The following is a 23,688-nucleotide window of genomic DNA, read 5'->3' as shown; positions in this document are numbered from 1 at the left end:
CCTTATTTACCTTTAAATTTTCACTGCCACTTGGAGTTGAATAGTGCCCTCAAAGCTTTATAAGAAGAGCATCCTCATGGGTCTCTTCAGTGATAGGGAGTGAAGAACCAAACATGGCAGAGACTCTTCGCATTGTTGCTGTTTTTGGTACTTCTTTGTTCATTCATTCCTTATCTTAGCATTGTTGACCCTTACCATGTCTTCAACAGTTTGGGTGTTTCTTGCATGTTCTAATTTATTTATGGTTTTCTTCACCCAAAGGAAAGGCAAGTTATATATCTCCTCCACCACCCTCTTCTCTTCTTCAATTTAAAATCTTTCCAAGCTTCATACCTTGTTTTATTGTATTAATTGTATATTTGGTTTCTATCAGATCAAGTCAAATGTAGTCCTAATTAAAGCTGCTACTTTGTATAACTTCCACTGTTTCATTCAAACATTAGTAGGAAGCAAACCCCAAATCAAAGTTTTTTTTTTAAAATTTATTTTCTAAATCACTGAAACATTGTTGATTTTTCAGAAATTACAAATTAAGGGTTAGGCTTTACTAAGAAGTTTGGTTAAGATGACATGATTTTTTACATATCAAGATGAAATTGTGATAAGGTAGCATGGTCTAACTTTAAAAAAATTATACCTTAACACGAATTTATCTTGATATAATAAAAATTGTGAGATTGACACGACTATTCTTAATTCTTAATTTTCAAAAAATCAATCCCATTTCAGTTATTAGAAAAAAAACTGCACAGTAAGAAAAAAACAAATCAAACGTACACTCAAACTAATCCAACCAAAGGTTGAAAACCTAAGCAGCATCAATGATACATGCATTCAATCTTCATTATATTAATTGTTTTCCAACAACAAAGGGTGTGTCAGATGTTAACTTCAGTCATAAACATACACTAATTTCTTCACCACCTTTCTCTAACAATATCTCACTCCATCAAAATACGGAAATGGAAATCAGGTTAAAGGAAACATGTGATTTATTGTTCTGTATTACATCTAAAAATCTATCCCCACACTCTATACATGGTTTCTGAACCAAGTGAAATTTCACAGGTGAAGGTGGCCATGACTGCTCTATGGTGAGTCTCTTCCTCCTCACCACAGCTTTTGCTTGTAGTATTTTTACTTCAGTTTAAACAGAACAGGGGAACCCAGTACTTCCATCATCAACAATCCAAGCTAAAAACCATCAAATATAAGAAAAAACTGAAGTACCTACTCTCTCACATTTTCAAATTATTGTCTCAAAATATCTGTATGCGTTAAATACATTATTAATCATAATAATTTATTAGATTTTTTTTGTACTGGCCAGGAATGTTTGGGATCTCGGTCCAAGCGTTGGTCAGCTTGATTGTGCGAGTTATGTCTTGCTTGGCTTGAGTCGAATATAGGGCCCAAAAGTGTGTTATGAAGTCAATCCAGGTTTTCTAGTAAATTTAGGTGGAAAACATAATTAAAAATAACAAAAGAAATAATTGAATTGGTTGAAGTACAAATTTAAATACAAGAATAACTGAATTGATTTAAATATATTATTAAATGCAAGTGAGGGCAGTTAAGAATGTTTGTGTCTAGATAGACTTCATAATCAATTTTAACTTTTTCTTGTTCAATATAATCTTCAAAGTCCTCATTTGGAAGTGAAGTACTAGGACTACCACGCCTTCTTATCACATATGCAGTTGGTCGCACACAGTCTGAATTAAAAGATCATCCTTCTCTAGTCCTCACCATCTTACTATTCATATAAATATCATCAAATAAAAAATAAAATTGGTCCTCCAAAAAACAAATAACTTGATAAGGATAATTTGAGGAACTAATCGTTCCGAACACCAAATAAACAATTATTCAATCATAAATAGCTAAGTGCACTAATATAATATTATAAGGTCAATTTTAAGACCAAAGATAGTAGGAAAATCACTGAAGTCAGAAAAAAAAACTCACCTAATTAATAGGTTTCGGATAAAAATATACAAAACCCACAACACACTTCTAGATAAAAGTATCCAGAATCCACAACACACTTCCGGATAAAAATATTTGGAACCCACAACACACTTCCAAATAAAAATATCCAGAACCCACAAGCAATGCAGAAACTCACCATTTTCGCCGGTGCACGGTGCCTTCGCTCTCTGTCACTACCTTAGTCCCTGAAAAATACACACCATAGAATTGCTAGAAACTCATCTAAACTGTCCCCCATATTTCCTAGATGCTATCCCAGAATTGATAGATACTTCACAAAGTTGCTACACACCCCCTAGAATTGCTAGATACTCATTGAGAGTTGCTTGACGCTACACAATACCCCAGACTTGATAGACACTTCCGAGAATTGATAAAATCCAATGGCATGAATCTGACGAGAAACCTTTCATAATTACCATCGGTATACAAGTTGGACTGAATGTTAAACTGATATGAAATCAATTCAAAACTTTAATGAGAAAGTAAAAACCACATAACATTGATCTTCAGTCTAACAAGCCATTTCCCCCCATGATCACATGACATATTCGTAGAAGGGGTGATTATGAATTAAAACACAAAACAAAAGTTAATCATCAAGTAAGCCCAAAAGCAGGTGTAACATAATACACCATCTCTTGAAGACAGTTTGTGACAAAACTTCCCAAATTAGAGGAGGAGCCAAATCAAAGTTTTCCTTTGTCTTCCTCCTTCATCTTCTTCTGCCACCTTCTCTTCTTGTAATCCAGCAACATCTGGGGCATCTTCTCCATCAACTTTTTGGTGTTTTCCCGCTTCTCGGCGGATATCCTATCACATTTGTGCCCTTTCCTCCTGGTCTTCATCTCCTTTCTTTCAGGATCATAGGGCCAATCTTGCCCGGCAAGGAGCACTTCCTTTCGAAGTCTGGCACGTCGCCGAGCACTGATACTCAGTGGCTTCCATGCCCCCAGGTCCCAGTATCCCCATACTCCCTTGGCAAGTTCATCCTTGTATTTCACTAGCTTCTCACGCCAAGGATACTGATATTCTGCCACTGCCTTTACCATCGAACCAACACCTTTGCCCGCCATAACGCAACAACAGACTCTTTTTCTCTACACATGACAACAGCCACTCGATCAGGCAAATTCACAAACAACTTCAAGGCCAACATTTTATCCCTTTTACACCAAATTATTACACACTACATTTATCACGTACATTCTCTTAAAATAACATAAATAACCAGAGAAACAATAAAAGTCCAGAGAGAAAAACAGACTGTGAATAAATAAAGTGAAGAAGCAAATAAAATCCAATTTAGGTCATGATTTTAGAACAGAAGCGAATATCGGATCTAATTCATAATTGAAGAAATTGTTCAATGCTGGGACAGAGGAATGACAAGAAATTGAATCGGCTATTAGCATCAAACAAGAAACAGAAAAAAGCAGACATGCAAATCTTTGATGAGAGACAAAACCCTGCAAGGTTAAGGTTCAACCTTGCTATGCGAGTGAGGTGGGACCGAAAATGACTACGGAAATAGTTAGAATTTTATGCAGGAAATGGAAAAAAAAAAAAAAAAAGAGGGATTTTTTATTGCTTACATGTTTCGGTTCAGTGATTCTTCTTCTTCTTCCCGTTTTCTCACCCTCCTTGCGGAAACAAAGAACAGTGTTTGTGTGAGACTTTTAAAATTCAAAGTGATGTTTTATAATTATTAATAGATAAAATTTTAAAATATTATTAAAATAAATAAAATTTTAAAAAATTAATAAAATGAGTAAGTTGTTTTAAGATAATATGTTTTTAGTTCAAATTTAATTCCACTACAAACGTGTTAAAACACACCTTCTTTATAATAAAATAGTGTTTTTTTATAATAAATAGTGTGATGTTGAGGTAATTTATTTATTTTAATAATTTTTTAAAATTTTATTTATTTTATTAATTAATAAGTGAAACTGCAATCAACAGAATCGTGTTTTTGTTCGTATAATTTGAAAATACTAAAGAAAAACGTTTGTTTTATGTAGTCTAAAAAATATAATGGTACTTTTTTCAGCTTAATTAGATTAATAAGTTAATTGGGTGGATTCTAATTAAGGAGCAAGCAATTAAAGCTAAGGATGTAATTTACAAGTTTAGTGAAACTTGGGTTCAATTAACCAAACAGTAGGTATACAGTTATATTCAAGTGGAGTTTTTAATCCATGATACTCCCAAATGGCTTCTTAGATTAATTCTAGCACAGGAATGCTCTTCGTTTGAGGGTTCCTGTTGATTCTGTCTCTGAGTCTATAATAAAAATGCAGATCATATAGAGAGGTATTAAGAAGTGGATTTTAAGTCTAACTCAACTCCATAAAACCGACTCATGGGATGAGGTTTGCACCCACTTATATATTATGGAAGGCTCTAATCTCTAGTCGATGTGGGATCTCCAACACACCCCTCACGCCGAGATTGTCAACTCATGCGTGGAATTATATATTATGGGTGATCCGATTACGGCCTGATAACGGATGGCCTGATAAGCTCAACAAACACTCGATAGGATAGGCTTAAAATGACTATGATAGTGTTAGGCTAAGTGAGCAGAGGAGAGAGAAAGAACTTATATTTCATTATGTATTTCCAAAAAGTATCTATTACATAAGGCGTAAGGGTATATATAGGAATACCCATGCAGTTACATAAAAGGTCATTCAGTTATACACTTAACATCCCCCCGTAAGCTTATGGTTGAAGCAGGGACAACCTTGAGCTTATTTCGAACCCGAAGGAAACTGACTCCAGACACAGGCTTGGTGAGCAAATCAGCAACTTGGTAGCGAGCTGGGATGTGAAACAGCTGAACCTGCTTAGTCTGGACATTGTCCCTAACAAAGTGCAGGTCTAACCCAAAGTGTTTTGACTTAGAGTGCATGATAGGATTAGCACTGAGAAGGACAGCACCCAAATTGTCAGAGTAGATTCGAGGGATGGACGTGGGTATGTGAAGTTCGTGAAGAAGCGACCGGAGCCAGAGGAGCTCAGCCATGACTGCAGCGATGGCACGATATTCAGCTTCAGTGCTACTCCGGGAGACACATTTTTGCTTGTGTGTGGACCATGCGATCAGATTGGAACCAAGATAAACACAGAAGCCTATGGTGGACTTGCGGTCATCCAGGTCGGCAGCCCAGTCTGCATCGGCAAAGGCTAGGACATTCGAGGTAGAGGTACGGTGAAGAAGGAGACCGTGGTGGACAGTGCCAGCAAGATACCGTAGAATACGTTTAACAGCTTGCCAGTGATGATTCTGGGGAGCATGCATGAACTGCGCAACCTTGTTGACTGAGTAAGAGAGTTCAGGACGAGTGACAAGGAGGTACTGGAGAGTGCCAACGACTGACCGATAGAGAGTGGGATCATGAAAGGCCGCAGATGAGTTTTGTTGAAGACGAACAGTGGAGATCATGGGTGTGGGCTGCGGATTGGAGGAGACCATGGTGGTTTTATGAAGGAGCTCGCGAATGTACTGTGACTGAGACAGATGCATGTCACCTGTGGAGGTACGTGTAACTTGGATACCTAGAAAATGATGTAGATTACCAAGATCTTTTAAGGCAAAGCAGGAATGGAGGCTGGAGATGAGGGAAGTGATGGCAGATAGAGAGGACCCAGTTATCAGAATATCATCTACATAAACAAGAACCAGAAGAGTGTGTGAAGAAGTAAAACGAACAAACAAGGAGGTATCACTCTTTGTAGGTGTGAAACCAAGGGTATGTAATGTATTACTTAGCTTGAGAAACCAAGAGCGAGGGGCTTGTTTCAGCCCGTAGAGGGCTTTGTGAAGCCGACATACGAGATGCGGATTTGCAGAAACGAAACCAGGGGGTTGTTGCATGTAAACACATTCACTAAGATCACCGTTAAGAAACGCATTGTTGACATCAACTTGACGTACATGCCAACCTGAAGTGACAGCATGGGCGAGCACAAGACGTATGGTAGTGTGACGAACCACAGGGCTAAAGGTCTCGGCATAGTCAAGCCCGTGCGTTTGATGAAAACCTTTTGCCACGAGACGAGCTTTACATCAATGAAACGAGTCGTCTGCATGTAGCTTAGTTTTAAAAACCCACTTGCACCCAACCAGCGATGCATTGGGAGGGAGAGTAGTTAAGGTCCAAGTGTTGTTAGAGAGCAAAGCAGTGTATTCTTCGTGCATAGCAATTGACCAAAGCGGGGAAGCAAGGGCAGTTTTGACAGAAGATGGAATGTGAGGAATGGTGGGAAGAGAGGAGAGATACACCTTTGGTTTGTGAATGCCAACCTTTGCTCGAGTAACCATCGGATGAACGTTGGTCGTAGTGGAGACAGGAAGCAGTGCAGAGGACGCAGAAGTATCAGTGGGAGGACCAGCAGGGGGACCCTCAGGAGGAACATCAGGAGGTGCAGCAGGGGGGGTAGCAGGAGGAGGATGAAACGGCACAACGGTGAGAGGGGGAGATGAAGAAACAGGAGGCAAGACATTACCTGATGAAACAGCAAAGGGAAGTGAGTGTGCATTATAGGGAAAATGAGATTCATTGAAGATAACATTGCGAGAGATAATAGTTTTCCCATCTGCAGTTAGGCAAATATAACCAGCACGGTGAAGGCTGTAACCAAGGAACAAACAACACTGAGAACGAAAGGCAAATTTACGTGCGTTATAGGGGCGAAGATTAGGATAACAAGCGCAACCAAAAACCTTAAAGTGAGCGTAATTAGGAGTGGTGTGAAAAAGTTTATGATGAGGCGTGTCACCTTGTATAGGGGAAGAGGGAAGAACATTAATAATATGAACTGCAGAAATAAAAGCCTCAGCCCAAAATTTTAGGGGAAGATGAGCATGAGCAAGCAACGCTAAACCCATGTCCACAATATGGCGGTGCTTTCTTTCCACAGAACCATTTTGTTGGCGCGTGTAAGGGCATGTTAAACGGTGATGTATACCATGTTGTTGAAGAAAAGGAGTTAAGGCAAGAAATTCACGTGCATTATCAGTTTGCAGATTACAGATTTTATGGCCAGTTTGGTTTTCAACCAGGGCTTTAAATTTTTTGAAAGCATGCGAAACCTGAGACTTGGTATGCAGAACATAAATCCATGTAAATTTGGTAAACGCATCAAGAAAAGACACATAATATCGAGCTCCATTAGAAGCAGGGACAGAAGCAGGACCCCAAATATCAGTATACACAAGTTGTAAAGGAGCAGTGTAGACAGTTAACGTAGTGGGATAAGGAAACTGATGACACTTAGCACGCGCACAGGCAGCACAGAAATGAAGATCATGTTTTACAGAGATATTACAAGACGAAAGAATTTTCTTTAAGGGTGTTAAGTGGCAATGACCAAAACGCTGATGCCAAAGATTGATAGTGGCACTGTTTCCAGTAAAGGAAAGAGAATTAGCAGAGTATTGTGATGAAGCCTTTAAGCCAGGAAAGGTGTACAGCCCATCTTTAAGAGTTCCTTGAAGAAGGACTTGCTTCGTATCCTGATGCACAACATAACACGAGTGAGGGTAAAATATAAAGAAAACATTGTTATCACGAGAGAATTTTGAGACACTTAGAAGATTTTTTGTGATATCAGGCATGAGCAAAAGGTCGTTTAAATGAAGGGACGTACTGTGAGTACCAGCAGATAAAGAAGCAGAACCAATATGGGAGATGCACAAACCTTTTCCATTACCCATTTTAACCGTTTCAGAACCTGCATAGTGTTGTTTATTGGAATAAACAGAAGGAGAGTTGGTGATGTGGTGAGTAGCGCCACTATCCGGATACCATAGAGGGTCATCCACGGAGGAAGGCGCACCAAGTATGGACGCGTCACCAGGAACACAATCCTGAGAAGAATAAGAGGAATAATGTGCCATCATATTATTAGACGAAGAAGGATGATACCGCTGCCAACATACATCCGCAGAGTGGCCATGCTTCTTGCAGATTTGACAAACAGGGCGAGGCGAGACCCAAGAGTCAGTATGCGAGGGTCTGTAGCTGGAAAGACGTCCTGAATTCAAAGGAGCATGCATGACGCCACGACCACCACGAGAGCCACCAGGCTTGCGGTGAGATTTGCCATGGGTGGAACGCGTAGGAGTCCACGTAGCAACATCAGTTGTGGGCGGAACAGTGAGATGATCAACCTGAAGGTGTTTAGCGAGACGCTCTTCTTGAGCTAATAAGAGAGCTTCAATTTCATCAATAGTGTACGCCTCTTTGCGGGACATGATGGATGCAACAAAAGGATCAAAATCAGCAGAAAGTCCATCTAGAATTGTTTCCACATGATCGTCAACAGAAACAGGGGCTCCTATGGCAGCAAGAAGATCAACGGTCTTCTTGATATCCAAGAGATAGGTGGAAACAGAGCGCTCATTCTTGGGGTTCTTGAGACGCAATCGGAACTTCTTGATCTGTGCACGTGTGTTGGCAGCGAAATAGGTGTGAAGAACATCCCAAATCTCAGCGGAGGAGTGAAGACCCACCATCTTGGTGAGGAACGGTGTGGTCATGGAAGCTAACATCCATGCCACGAGCAAACTATCTTGTTGTTTGTACCGGGTAAAGGCAGGATTGACACACGGGGTGGAGCCCTCAGTAACAGGTGGAAGAACAGAGGAAGGGACACAAGAGCCATCAAGAAAGTGAGAGAGGAGTAACCCATCAGTGGTTGCAAGGACCTGCTGCTTCCACAGTAGAAAATTTTCTTCAGACAGTTTCAACGAAATCGGTGTGGTAAAGAAGTGAGGGGAAGGAGAAGAAGAGGAAGAAGAAGCAGAAACTGTGGACGTAGCGGAAGACATGACAGAAAAAAACAGGGAGCTCTTGATACCATGTTAGGCTAAGTGAGCAGAGGAGAGAGAAAGAACTTATATTTCATTATGTATTTCCAAAAAGTATCTATTACATAAGGCGTAAGGGTATATATAGGAATACCCATGCAGTTACATAAAAGGTCATTCAGTTATACACTTAACAGATAGCATATTACGAAGTGGACTTTAAACCTAACTCAACCCCATAAAACCGATGAAGTTGAGGTTTGCACTCACATGAAAGACTCTAATCTCTAATCGATGTGGAATCTCCAACAATAGACAATTAAACTCTTGAGAAAAATGCAGTTTCAATGCCAACATCCTGATCGGACTACTTTGGCCCTTATTCTCAGTTCATGAGCTGAATTGGGACTTCTTGAGGCTGGAAAAGAGGTTCATGCTGCGTCTCAAAAGTTTGGATTCTATGATGATGTTTATGTTGCCAGTAGCCTTATTAATGTGTATGTATTCGAAGTGGGGGAAAATGGAGCTCTCTAAGCATGTGTTGAGTAAACTGCCTGAAGTAGATAATGTATGTTAGAATTCAATGTTAGCAGGGTTCTCAATCAATGCTCTTGAACAAGATGCCTTGTCTTTCTTCAAACAAATGCCAAGACTTGTCTTTCTTTTTCTTCAAACATAGTGAGCTCTTGTGCAAAACTTTCTTCCTTGTTTCAAGGTCAATTGTTTCATGCTCAGATCATAAAAGATGGTTTTCTAGATGACATATTTGTGGGGAGTTCTCTTAAAGAAAGGTATAATGGCACCACTCCAAATTTTCGCAGCATTGCATTGGATATTTCAAGTCCTTCATCAACCAAAGACGAGTGGCTACAAGCAGTTAAAACAGCAACAAAAGTAATATCATCAGGTTTCTCACCAGATGAAATCATGTCATTGTAAAGACATAGAGCATTGTGACCATCTCCATTCTGTGCATAACCGTGTATCATTTCATTCCATGTAACGGTGTTTTTACCAGGCATCACATCAAAAAAACATCTGCCGCATTATATCTCCACATTTACAATACATTTATATTATCTTTTCTTTGGATTAGGGAGAGAATTAAAAGAGTGAATTTGAGATAATTTGAAGGAAAATTTTGAAGAAAGTTATACTTTTTAGATTAAGGTAAATGGAGGAAAAATGTAAGGAAAGTTTATGAAGATTTATGAGTAATGTGATGGATGTGATTGTAATTGTAATTTTTGTTCATTGATAAAATGTAAGTTTACATATTTGCCCTTGCATTTAAAAATTGTTGAAAAAATAATTTGGTTGATTATTTGTGAATTATTATTGTTTTGAAATAAAATATTATTTTTGATAATTGAAATATTATTTCCGATATTGTATTAGAGTTAACTTCAACAAAATATAAATGATGTAAAATTTTCGTACCATGTTTATGATTATCAGAAACTTTATTTAGAAAAAAATTGTAATTGTGGTTTATTTATTTTTTAATTATAGTTGTATGTAATTAAAAGATTATTTTTGTTATTGTGTTGTTGGAGCATATTATTTTCGATATTCTATTGGAGCTATAATTTGATAAAGCAAAAAATATTTATGAAATAAATATTAATGCAATAAATTATTTAAAGCAAAATTCATGGATAAAGTCCGTGTATAACAAATATTATAAATGTGCATAGATTTCGTGTCATAATTAAAATTACAGATCCGAAAAGAAAACAACATATGCATAATAAAAGACAACCATGCTGACCAAAAATAAATAAATAAATGAATAAAAGACAACCAAATTTTTACATAGTTTAGGGTTTTGTTGTCATTATCCTCACAAGTTTTCTCATTCGTCACTTGAAAGGCAGGCCAAAGAGTTGCTTCACCACATTAGGATGACCACACAAGAAGTCATAATAGTATTCTAATAGATCTTCTTCATGTATGTTCATCTCCACTAATATTTCCCAGATATCATATTCAAAGTACTGAAAAGTCGATGTATGGCAGAGTGTGCCCGTTTGTTCACGAAATATGGAGTTTCGTTCTTCTTCTACAACAACATGGCATTTGTTATATTGCATATTTTCTTTTGTAGCATTACCCACTCACTGTGATGACAAAGCGACAACCTCATATGAAATGGCTTGTCACTCAACAATATGACATAACCTATCTGATTGATCGCTACCCCTCCCAAGGATATCTGATAATCTTTCAAACCTTGTATTAAGTCTTTCCAATTGCATGTCAATGACGCCCACCATGGGAGCTGTTCCTGCCGGTTGACCTGGGTACGCCTTTCTGTGCGACCTTGCTCGTCTGCTAGGGACACCCTTTTCTGGTAATCCGCGAACACCTGCAAAGAAGTGAACAAATGGACGCCCTAGCGGCCGTTTGCACTCCGACGCTCAAGTCAGCTAACAAGAAACACCAAAACTCTGCACCTTCGTATTGGAGCACCGCATTTAACACGTTTCCTTAAAACCTTTAATGGAGGCATTTAAAGTGTTTTTAAAGCGTTTGAAACGTTAACTGGAATAAAAACATACCTGATGAGGAAACATTTAATGTTTCCTCATTTACTGCCTTTGCTAACTTCTCGCTGACTCACTAACTTTTCGCTGACTTGATTACTATCACACGTGGAGGGCCTCACGGCGCCGTATCCCAATCTTAGGGACATTCTGTCGCGTGAGTTCCCCCCTTCTCGAAGTGCCGCTGGCGCAGGGGGTGGCATTCTGGGCGCCAACTCATGCTCCCCAGGTTTCAGCCACTCACCCTGGGAGTGTATCTACCTTCCTCTCGCATCACGCACCTGGTTCGTCCCTGGGCATGACCCTCTCTTGGGTCGTAACTATCCCAGGGATCACCCTGAGGTGGCGTGGGCTTCACGAGTCAGGATACTCCCCACTGGTACTAGAACTATGGCCTTGAAGCCACCTTTATCTTCTCTCTAACTTGGCTTCTGGCGATTTCGTCCCCTCCACAGTCTTTCCTACCCGTGGGTATCGGGGGGCGACGCCATCAGCACCTTATACTGGCGACGCCATCAGTGCCTTATCCTGACGACGCCCTTTTACTGGCGACGCCTCCTCTTGGCGGCGCCTCTTCTTCTTGGCGACGCCTCATCCTCCTTCCTCGGGCCCCTCACGGGGTCCCACCGTATCTTTGACTTTGACTTTAGTCAACGCCCGGGGACGGGACAGTACAGGAGCTTTTCTTTTTTATCTCCTAGAAGAAGAAGCACCACCTAATGGTTGGGATGACTGAGGTGGCATCGATGGGGGTGTCAGATTAAGGCTAGGACTGTATGAATCGACATTAGGTCCAGCTGAACGAGGAGTTTCACATTGGATCACATCAATATCTGGCTCCTTCGAGATGTACTTCATATTATGATTGTTAAGATCTACATTAAAACTATACGATAAGTCAATATCAGGTTGAATACGCTACCTTTATCAACACAACCCATACTTCATCTTCAACCTCAAAAAATTTCGAGCTTTGATTCCAAGCGAAACCACTCAGTCTACTAAATAGATCATGGATCTCACACCATCTATCCTTAAAGTTTTTTCTGTCTGTTCTTCACATGATTTTTTGTAATCCTTGCCAATCCACTTTGATGTGGGGATTTTAACAATGTTTGTGTAACCCTGAGTCATCCAACTATCGTCAATGTGATTACCCATAGATGTCTCATCAATCATGGCATTCAGTAGTCGGAAATCCATGTCGGTAGTCCATTTTTTGTGTTCACGGATACTTGCATATGACTCCAATGCAATACCCTTTCTCCGATCCATGATAAAAACCTAATAAAAAATATTGAACTTTTGCAATAAAATAAATAGTTTCATATGTAAATATTAATAAAGGTGGAATGTCAACATTAAACCATGAGATTGTTCTTATAGCAATATAAATATAAGTTCACAGATGTTACATAAAATTAATTATTACAATAACCTGTCCACATTTTATTTATTATAGTATCCCTAATTTGTCACCCAAGCTTGTAATCATCTTCACGAGTTTGCGAGTGTGACACATCTATATCTCCTTACATCAAGTCACGAAGACTCATCATTATCCACCTGCCAAGAAAATTATGAAAGAATACAACATGCTAAAATAATATTGGTCATAATGTCCATAGAGTAATGAGGCTATGTTCCGCTAGCGATAATTGGGAATAATTTTTTTAGGACACCAAATGTTCTTTCGATAACATTTCTAAGTGAGGAATGACGACGATTAAACAACTTTGCGCGCATTTTGCGGACCTCTTTGGGAATACTCTTTTAAATGGTATCGAACTCCATGATATGGAGTTATAACTTAGGCTTTCAGTATAAAACCAACGTCTCCAAGGTAGTATTTTCCTACAACCATCCATTAATACTTATTACTTATAAGTAATATCACCAAATGAATATTTATTGCACTAGTAACGGAGCATTGAACTAACCTTCTGAAATGACCAATGGATCCTCTCGTACAAATGCATCCTTCAATATCCTAGAATCAAAGGTTGTTTCTTCCCGCCCAGCAAGAACATATGTGAATTTCATGTCAAAATCACAAGCGGCAAATACGTTTTGAGGTGGCCAGTCTTTTCTTCCACGAAAACGAGGTGCATCAGCTCGTGGGACTTTGACAAGGACAAGTGTCGTCTATGGCACCTAAACAATCCTAATACGCAACAAATTCACATTTATAAATAACTTCAATTGTATAGAACATCAATTAAATATTTAAGTATTGTTTCTCATATTCACACCTTAAAGTATGGAAAAAAAATCAACTGTTGTTTAAGATATGAGGTTCAACCTTGATCCTAGATGGTTGAATTAAGAACTCTCCATGCAACATCAATATTGCCTTCAAAACATTATGAAAGTGACGAGATATTGTTTCCCCGGATCAATGAAAGAAGAACGAAACACTTTGATTTTTGATGTTATGACCAATGATGTGTAAAAATTTAGCCACTTGTTCTTTAACTATAGATCGAAATGCATCTTTAACCATCATCGTTCCTCTTAGTCATTGACATAAATTAATAAATGATTTTGAACCATGCGAATAATGTCACGACATCTTTCAGTATGGACCAAGTACGACTTCAATTCTTGGCGACGACGTTCTTTTTGTGGAACCAACTCCGGCATAGCATTATTTGTCTCCGTTAACACACGCAACACATTCAATCCATATCCAATCATGTAAAGGACTGTCATTGTTGCTACTAGCATCCGCAAATTTATTTACTCTTGTATTTGTGAAATTAGTGTGAAATCGACACCAACAACATCGTGATTCTTGTCATTCGTGCTAGACATCTCCACATTGTCAAAATACATAGACCAATGATTATCGTTATCGATGATTACAAAATCTTTCCAATCATATAAGTTTAACTATTAGGTTTCAAGAACCACATTTAGAAAAAAAAAAATAGTACGTAAAATAAAAAATTAAATTATATAATTAATTTATAAGATCTTGCGTAAAATTATTGTGGAGTTTAAATTGTGATTTCTGCACTTCTAAATTTTTTATTTAAAGTTTTTTTTTACTTCATTTAAAAAAAATATTATATGTAAAGTAGTATTTTTATACTAATAATTAATTTATAAATTTAAAATAATATTCTTTATACTTATAACTATTTTATAAATTCACAATAATATTTATAAACTTTTTTTACTTCATTTTAAAAAAAAAAATTAAATATATATCTAAAGTATTTGCACAGTAGTATTTTCAAAAATTAAAATATTTTTTATACTTATAACTATTTTATAAATTCAAAATAATATTTATAAAGTGTTTTTACTTCTTTTTTTAAAAGTTCAATATTATATATAATGTAGGCTTTTCCAAATATTATCTATAAAGTAGTATTTTTAAATCTTTAAATATTCCTTTATATTTATAATTACTTCTTAAATTCAAAATAATGTTTATAATTTTTTTACTTGATTTTTAAAAACAAATTAAATACTGTGAAGTAGTATTTTAAAAAAAATAAATATTTTTTATAGTTTTAATAATTTTATAAATTCAAAATAATATTTATAAAAAAATTTACTGTATTTTTCAAAAAAAATAATTCAATATATTATATGTAAAGAAGGCTTTTCGAAATATTAAAAAGTACAAGTATTATTTTTAAATCTTTAAATATTTTTTCTATTTATAATTATTTGTTAAATTTAAAATAATATTTATAATTTTTTACTTGATTTTTTCAAAAACAAAATTCAATATTATATGTAAAGTAGACTTTTCCAAATATTAAAACGTATAAGTAACATTTTAAAATCTTTAAATATTTTTTATACAGATAATCATTTCTTAAATATTAAAATGTAGGAGTAGTATTTATTATATGGCTCAAAATCAATTTTACAAGTTAAATATAAATAAATTTTAATATCTTAATTAACTCTATTTAATATTATTATCTAAAAAATATTTATGTTTTTAAACCTAATTACCATTAGCAATCACTATGCTATCAGAGTGTCACAAATGATTATTCAACAAAAACAAACCACCTAATTATCATTATATATTTTATATACATATATAAAGATAAAAATAAATATAAAAAACAAACTAAATAATTATTCATTCAGTCAAACTATTTTTTTCTCATATATACATAAATCAAATCGCAGCATAAATGCATACATACATATAAATAAAAATGAAAAAATAAAATAAATTATGGAGGGATATCAGAATGTGTAGAACTGGTTTCCATTGTTGAAACACTGATTCTTCAAAAGTTCTGAGTTTTCACAACTCTCCATTAATTATGGGTTCTCATTTGTGTACGTGAGTCCACGTGCACCATTGACCAACGATCATCACCGTGCACCACTAACCAATGACGACCACCAACCACACACCACGGCTAGCCACATCCATCGACCACCACTAGCGGAGCCACACACCACCATATGACCAACTTGCACCACACACCACCAACCTCCAAGAATTTCTTCACCAAGTTCAAACTCTTCATAACACACTCACCTCCTCCCTCAACTCAATGCATTTGGAACCCACACCTCCCTCACTCCCCTTCCACTATTTATTATTCCATTCACTCATCAACCACCACTTTTATGACAGTCAAAGGCTGATGAAATCTTTGTTGCATTTCTCTACATGGAATATGAAAATTGTTCAATGGCATGCTTTGTTTGAAAAAACATTTCTCTACATGAAATATGAAAATTGTTCAATGACATGCTTTGTTTGAAAAAGAAAAGGATAATATTGTAAAAGCACATTTCAATAGTGATTTTATTTGCGAATCACTGTAGTGTGTCAAAGAACCAAAATGCCTATTTTCTCTACAAATCACTACAGTGCGTCAAAGAACCAAAATGCCTATTTTCTCACCTTTATTCACCACTCTTTATGCATGAGTTGTTAGATACTGTACTACTAGCAGGGTCCGCATGATTGAGACTCGATTCAAGCTGACCACAAAGACCATTACGTCTAAGCTGGATTAATGAGGCTAATTAGCGATCAAACACTAAGTAATGTATTCCTAAGCATGACCAAACTCCCTAATCCAACCCAATAATAAAGGACCCAAGATAATAATATAAATAGACATAGATTCCAAGAATCAGGTACGTCATTATACTCATTATACAGTACTCAGAGCATCGACTGCCGAATACCAAATTCTCACTTGAGTATCGGAGTGCCTTTTGTAGGTACCATCCGAGCCTGTACTTCCCGAAGATCGAGAGGCAAAGTGATGAAAGAAGAAGGAGGAGTTTGTTCAGAAAGGAAGGGAGAAAGTGCAAACCAACCAACTGAGGAGTAGCTTGAATCGTTCTCTTGGTTTCAACCCCATTCGAGAACAGATACAAACAGTCCCTTAAAGACCTAACCCAAACCTCTTCAAGCCCATCACCAACGCCGCCCCTCCCTCTACCATCAACCACCATAAGGCATTGGTGACGTGGGAATGGTTAACAAATGGGAGTGTAGGAAGTAAAATCTTAATTTCAAACAGCAAAAGCGAAGAAAAGAAGATCCAACCCATCTGAAAAGCCCAATTGGTGAAACATTGAAGGGTAAAAGAGTAAAAGAGTAAAAGAGTAAAAGAGTAAAAGTGAATATTCTCAAAACGATGTCGTATAACAAGCGAGTAACAGCAACATTGGGTTGTGGGGGGAGAAGGAGAAGAAAGAAGAAGAATCTCAAAAGGAAAAAGTCATCAACCATGGCAGGGAGATTGACAAACGCAGCATCAAGGATCTTGGGCGGAAACGGCGTCGTTTACCGATCTGTTGCTTCCTCTCTCCGCCTCCGCTCCGGCATGGGCCTCCCAGTCGGCAAGCACTATGTTCCTGACAAACCCGTACATTTCTCTTAGCTTTTCTTATTCGAATTTTGCTTTTTTTTTTTATAAAAACCTAAAAATAACATCTCTTTTGAACTTGGGGCTTTTAGCTTCCCATGAATGAGGAACTTTTGTGGGACAACGGGACACCATTTCCCGAACCTTGTATAGATCGTATTGCTGACACTGTTGGAAAGGTATCTGTTTTTTTTTTTTCTTTATTTCTTATTTTTGTAAGGAAATTTTGCTTTAGTATTGATGCATGGGATTGATTTTGCTTTAATTTTGAAACAAGTATGAAGCATTGGCCTGGCTGTGTGGGGGATTGAGCTGTTTTGCGTCTCTGGGGTTGTTGGCTGTGTGGAATGACAAAGCCTCCAAGATACCGTTTGTGAGTCTTCTACTTTAACTTTATCCTTCACAATTCCTCTGAATCTATGCTCGGTGTAGACTTTGATTTGGTTGTTTTGCTATTTATTGTGCGTTTAGGATGTTGCTGATTTCAATTCTGTTATAGCATTCCTTAATAAAATATTTAAGGGAAGCTAATCATGGTCGACATTGATTAGTGTTACTGTTGGAAGTGTTTTAAATTTCCAGTAATGTTGTTGTCAAAAAATTTCTTACACTCAAAATCTTGACTGGTAGCTACAATACACATTGTTTCATAAGCCTTCTTATTTGATGTGCAAAGTTAAATTGCATTGTGAGTTATCCTATGTAGGACATATTACTATACTGTAGAAAGCTTAGAGGGACTTAGTGAACAACATTACTGTAAGGAATGATGTTATGAAGCTAATCATGGTCGACATTGATCAGTGTTACTGTTGGAAGTGTTTTAAGTTTTGGCCGAATTGGATGCTATTGTTCTCATTTGCCGCTTAGGCGATGCACTTTTGGTTGTTGTGTTCTTTTAATTCAAATGTCAAAACCAATCTGACCAGCCAACCAAAGGAGAAGATAGAAAAGCATGCGAAGTGGTAAAGAGTTCACACTCTTGAAGTTTCATACTTGATGTGTGGGATTTCATGAAACAACATTAAATCTTCTGAAGAGTGTCTTCTAAAAGGAAAATATCTCCTAGTCAGATAGTAACAGTATTAAGCCCTATATTTCAACCTCCTACCAACCAAGACCAATGTAAAAAATATACCAAACAAATCTATCATGTGATGGACAATAAATAAAATATATATAAACTTTAGGGAAAAGATTCCAATACATGATGCAAGCCTTACTCAACATCGAATCACATTTGTATTAAGATAAATGATTATTTCAACTCACCATGAGATTCTGCACCAGGAACTAATCCAAAGCACCATCATATGACTAGAAAAATAGAAAAGAATAAAAAACGTATCAATTTCATTAATTTACATTTCAACAAACATGTATGAGCAGAATATAGTACAATCTTGAGATAATTCTCTTATTCCTCTACCAGTTTGAGACACTAGGTTCACTGTTCACATCCCTGGCAGCGTAATATGTAATCCTTCGTTTTCTCCTTATCCATACCACTCCAGTTGTTCAGCATGAAACAGACTGCAGCTGATACAGTCAATCAGTTAAAAAGAGATATATCAATTCCAGGATTATTACTCAATCAAGTAGCTAGCACCGGCATTTCATAACTTTATTTCTCTTACCAGCACAATATACAAACCTAAGATCCGTTTCTCCTCCAGTATGAATGGGAATGAAACTGTCAACATAGATAAGAGAGATATTCCACTAAAGTATATCATTAGGGGCATTAATCTTGACATTAACCTGTGGCATCATTAGGGGCATTAATCTTGACATTAACCTGTGGCATCATTAGGGGCTTTTATTCCAAAACAGCTGTGAATTTTACATTTTCAGCATTGCATAGGCTTAAAGGCCATGGGTCTAATCCAAGTTTCAAAACCAAACCTTCCATCAAGCTGTTAAAGGTTCCTCATAGAAGACACGATTGATTCAGAATCAAGGTTGGATAATTCATAGCCAACAATTTTTAATATAGCAATGCCACAATAAGTACTGGATAAGTGACTGTTGTTGCAAATCAAAACCTTAAAAAAGAAAGGAAAAATAAAAGCATAAAAAAAATCAGGATCCTTCAACAAGGATGCTCACACCGGGCAAATGCATATGACATCCACACCCTAGTTGCTCCTAGCTCTTATAGTGTAGAGTGTTGTGATGGAATAAAAGACACAAAAGAGAGGGTTGAATATGTGTATATAAAACTATTTCAAAACCTCTTTTGTAAGATAGATAAATTTGAAATGGTTATAAAAGCTTTTTGATAAGGGTAAGGAAGCAAGGGGGAAGAAAAACAAACAACCAAATGTAACTTGTATAGTGGTTCACTCAACTGAGCCATACTGATCCCTTTTACAGCAAACGTATCTACAATTTTCACAATGTTACGAATATTCTGTCACTTCAGGCTACACCAGCAACAATCTCTATCTTAGATTGTCATCACAAGTATTATTTGTTCACTAAGTCCCTCTAAGCTTTCTACAGTATAGTAATATGTCCTACATAGGATAACTCACTATGCAATTTAACTTTGCACATCAAATAAGAAGGCTTATGAAACAATGTGTATTGTAGCTACCAGTCAAGATTTTGACTGTACGAAATTTTATGGCAACAACATTACTGGATATATTGGAAACTTGGGTATTTTTACTTTAGGAAAATGTTCATTGAAAGAGAAAATATATTTGTTCTAATGAACATTGAATAAACGTGCATAGCTTCCTTGTTTCTTGTGCCTGATTCAGTTTAATAAGACAGAAAAATGTGTTTAGAGAATACAAAAAAATGGCATGTCTTTGCTTGATAAATTGACTAAGGGAACCTATTCCTGTGCTTATCCAAGCATAAAGTTTGTTCATATTAAATGTAGAGCTATTTGATCATTGAAACATATAAGAAGGGAATTTATTTTATGGTTTGAAAAGCTATGTTAGTGTGAACTTTGAATCCACATAATCTAGAAAGGTTACATCAACATGAATATGAACACGGTCCATTTTAATATTTGAAGAGGAATTACACTGGATGTGCTTTGTTCAATAATACATTGAACACTTAAAAAAAATAATAATGCCTTTGGCCCCATTTTTTTCATTGGACTCTGATATATTTAATGGTTTTGTTAAAAACTTTGGACTCTTATTTTTGTAAAACATATTTGTGCACAAAGGTTAGAATCATGGTTATAGAATCGAGATTTGAATCCTGAATCGAATCTTATTATGAATCTCAAGATACATAATAAATAAAATATGATATATTTTTAAATAAGAATAAGTAACATGAATAAATGTTCAATCCATAAAATCAAAATATCAAGTCAAAACGTTCAATCCACAAAATCAAAACACAATAAAATGTAAAATACTTTCTACATTTAAATCCTACATCCTAATCTTATGCTTCCATTCATTATCTCCGAGATCAACATCACTTAGATCATCTTCTTCCTCTAATATAACATTCTCTTGCAGCTCATTTTCCTCCCCTTCCTCCACATCTTCAACCATATTTTCAATTTCATTATCATTTGCGGTTATGGTAGATTTTCCCTTTCTATCAACCTTAGTAGTTAAATTTCTTGGACCTATTAAAGAAACAAAAACCTTATTAACATTTATGATTAATTTAATTAATTGTAAAGGTTTCATAATTTGAACAAATATCTCTCTTCCTTTTGTTGCTTGGAGCCCTCTCTTCAAGAGTAAAAGATTCATGTATATTCATTCATGAAACATCATTTGGTAGGCAAAGATCTTCCTTTTCAATAATCTACTCATCATTTAATTCCATATCAGATAAATATACAAGATCATAAGTATACCCTTTCTCCTCTCTAACCTTTCTCACCAAAGAGCTGTAATTTCGAACAAAAAGCTAACATTAATAAATCGTCATCCTAACTGTTATGCTTTTTATGAAACTATTAGGATTAATTAAATGCTTTACCAGATGCTTCTTATCCTTGATATCTATTGTCATGCTTCTTCCAAACAATCCTTGTGCTTTTTTTTGAATCTATCATGTTGTTCATCAAGTTGAAATTTAATTCTTTTATTTGGGAAATTTTTTTCAATGGTCTCACATAAACCATATAAAACTTCACTATCCATATTGAAATTTTTGTCATAATGAAATATGATAAAAAGAAAAATAAAATATTGAAATAAAAATCATTATTAATTTGCAATAATGATTAAGATAATAATAGTTATTTAGGATTAAGGTAGTAAACAGCATGGAGAGGCCTATGTAATTGCAAATTCTAACTAGTATCAATTAGTTATCTGTTTGGTTGAAAGAAAAGTACAGTTTGTTTGCTAGAGCTGAGCATGGTCATGGTCTACAGACTAATGGAGGTTTCTGTCTTGCATCTGTCATTGTTGTATTCCTTGTATCCCAATTGCAATATTACTTGCACTACCTTTTCTTTGATATTTTTCTCTTTTGATGTTTCATATTCAATGCTATTTGTGCAGCTATTTAATACTTATGTTGATTGATTTCTCTGTTATTTTCTTTGTATCAGACACCCAAAGTATATCCATATGACAATCTGCGAGTGGAGCTTGGTGGTGAACCGTAGGTAAAATGATCGAATGCGAAGTTATTATTTGATGTAATTGTTCTTTTACGTTTATCTGTGTAGTTCAAAATAAGACTGGTTAAATCCAACTAATGGAAGGGCCTAATCTGGTTCTTTTGATATTTCATGCTTAATTGCTTATGGTCACTGTTGTGAGGAGTGGGCGAGTACTATGCGCTATGTTTGAATGCGTACTTATGAAATGGATTTTGAAACGTAATTTTATAAAAAAAGTTTAAGTGAACGTGATTTTCATTTGGTATCATCATGTATTTGAAAATTGTTTTTTTGCAAAGAATGTTGTTTGGAAATTGCAATCAAAATTGATTGAGTCTGTAATTACTAAAATGAGTTTTAATGTTCATATATAATATCTTATGTAATGTCATTAATTACCATTTGTGAGCAATCCGTGTTAATTCAACATAAAATTGGGATTCAATTATAAGAAAACATTTTTATACATTCAATCACTGATTTGGCCGCGGCGATTAAAAATAGATGCAATTTTTTCATTCAGGTTTTACCCTACGAAACCGATAATGAAAGTTATTTAGTAGATAAATTTAGTTGTTGCAGGCAAAGCGGTTCATCGTAATAGAATGAGAGCTTGGCGTAATTAGCGATTTGCAAAGGGAAAGCTAATCACTGTTTCTAACTTTAAACTGTACATTGACAATTTCTTCATGCATCACTTTCAGTATCATTATTAACACTGCTACTATTTGTTAACACTGCTACTAATTTAATGAGCAATTTAATACATTACACTGAAAAACATGATAAGCATTTAGAAAAATTATGCTATAAAATGGTGTTAAAAGGGGCCTAAAGTTATATGTATGTTCAGGGATTCTCAAGTACACACAGGCACATGCGTAGGAAAAAAGAGGAGACTTGAAATCAGAAATATCTACTCTTGATATCTACTCCAAGCTGGTCTTCCCAGTCTTTACCTAAATGTGACAACCATAGAAACATCAGAAATGACACATATTAGTGCATACATAGTAATAGAAACAAGCAATGGGTTAGTTCTATCCTCCGGTTCTTAAATATTCTTCTGCTGCATAAACTGCATCACTTCCATTGGAAATCTTATCAGCCCCAGACCTAAAGTATTCTGAAGCAACTTCCAAACTAGAATTAGATGGTTCTTGTTCAATAATCAACCACACCTCCAAGAACTTGATATTGTACAGATGTCCAGTGTCTTGGCATATCTTCTATTTGAATTTTAAGCAAACTTTTAAAACCAAAAAATAAGTATGATCTCTGATACCTCGTTCTCTTTTGTATGTTCTCTTATACATCATACTGGTTTCCTTTGGTTACAACAAGGTCCCCCTTATCGTTTGCTCTCACATCAAGACAAACAATCACCATAATAAACAACGCTTTGTTAGGAACTCAACAGAATGAATGCACCAGGAGGGAGCCAAAAAATACATATTAGTTCATTTAAAAGATAAGGGTTTCCATGACTATTAAAAAAAACAGATCACTTAGACACTTTCATGAAAATAAGGAGTAAGAATATGACAGCCAAAGCAACAAGGAGATTTTCAAAGAATACCATTTGCAGAAGAATAGCAGAAATTAAGCACTAAAGAAATATGAAATGCACAAATACCAATATCTCCAAATCTAAATGTTTTGGGTAAGAGTATGCTTGGGGGCATGGGGTTTGGAGAAAAGGGAGGCAAAGGGTAAAAATTTGCTAGACAAATAACCCATAAACTGATGGACAATTCCCAGAATTGCTAGACAGTCCAGTTGCTAAACTGTCCCCCATATTTCCTAGATGCTATCCCAGAATTGATAGATACTTCACAAAGTTGCTAGACACTC

General features: G+C 36.1%; 2 protein-coding genes across 3 annotated transcripts; one reads left to right on the top strand and one right to left on the bottom strand.

Moving 5' to 3' along the window:
• Positions 1 to 2,465: 2,465 nt before the first annotated feature.
• LOC137813430 (uncharacterized) lies at positions 2,466 to 3,666 on the bottom strand. 2 transcript variants are annotated; one of them, XM_068615676.2, is made up of 2 exons: positions 3,588 to 3,666; positions 2,466 to 3,092 (listed from the first exon to the last, which is right to left on the bottom strand). In XM_068615676.2, exon 2 carries the CDS (start codon positions 3,066 to 3,068, stop codon positions 2,682 to 2,684), a length of 387 nt encoding a protein of 128 aa, XP_068471777.1. In that variant the 5' UTR covers positions 3,069 to 3,092; positions 3,588 to 3,666; the 3' UTR covers positions 2,466 to 2,681. The 2 variants fall into 2 exon arrangements, with proteins under 2 accessions (XP_068471777.1, XP_068471778.1); XM_068615677.2 differs by lacking the exon at positions 3,588 to 3,666 and adding an exon at positions 3,482 to 3,583.
• Positions 3,667 to 16,895: 13,229 nt separating this feature from the next.
• Positions 16,896 to 21,971, top strand: LOC137813427 (NADH dehydrogenase [ubiquinone] 1 beta subcomplex subunit 8, mitochondrial). The gene is made up of 4 exons (XM_068615672.2): positions 16,896 to 17,228; positions 17,321 to 17,407; positions 17,506 to 17,601; positions 21,781 to 21,971. Exons 1-4 carry the CDS (start codon positions 16,998 to 17,000, stop codon positions 21,835 to 21,837), a joined length of 471 nt encoding a protein of 156 aa, XP_068471773.1. The 5' UTR covers positions 16,896 to 16,997; the 3' UTR covers positions 21,838 to 21,971.
• The last annotated feature ends 1,717 nt before the right edge of the window (positions 21,972 to 23,688 follow it).

The sequence above is a fragment of the Phaseolus vulgaris genome, chromosome 1, assembly GCF_051622355.1.
Source record: "Phaseolus vulgaris cultivar YP4 chromosome 1, ASM5162235v1, whole genome shotgun sequence".
Taxonomy (NCBI): Eukaryota; Viridiplantae; Streptophyta; class Magnoliopsida; order Fabales; family Fabaceae; genus Phaseolus; species Phaseolus vulgaris.
The sequence above is the reverse complement of the archived record's forward strand: the minus strand, read 5'-3'. Positions and strand labels throughout refer to the sequence as shown.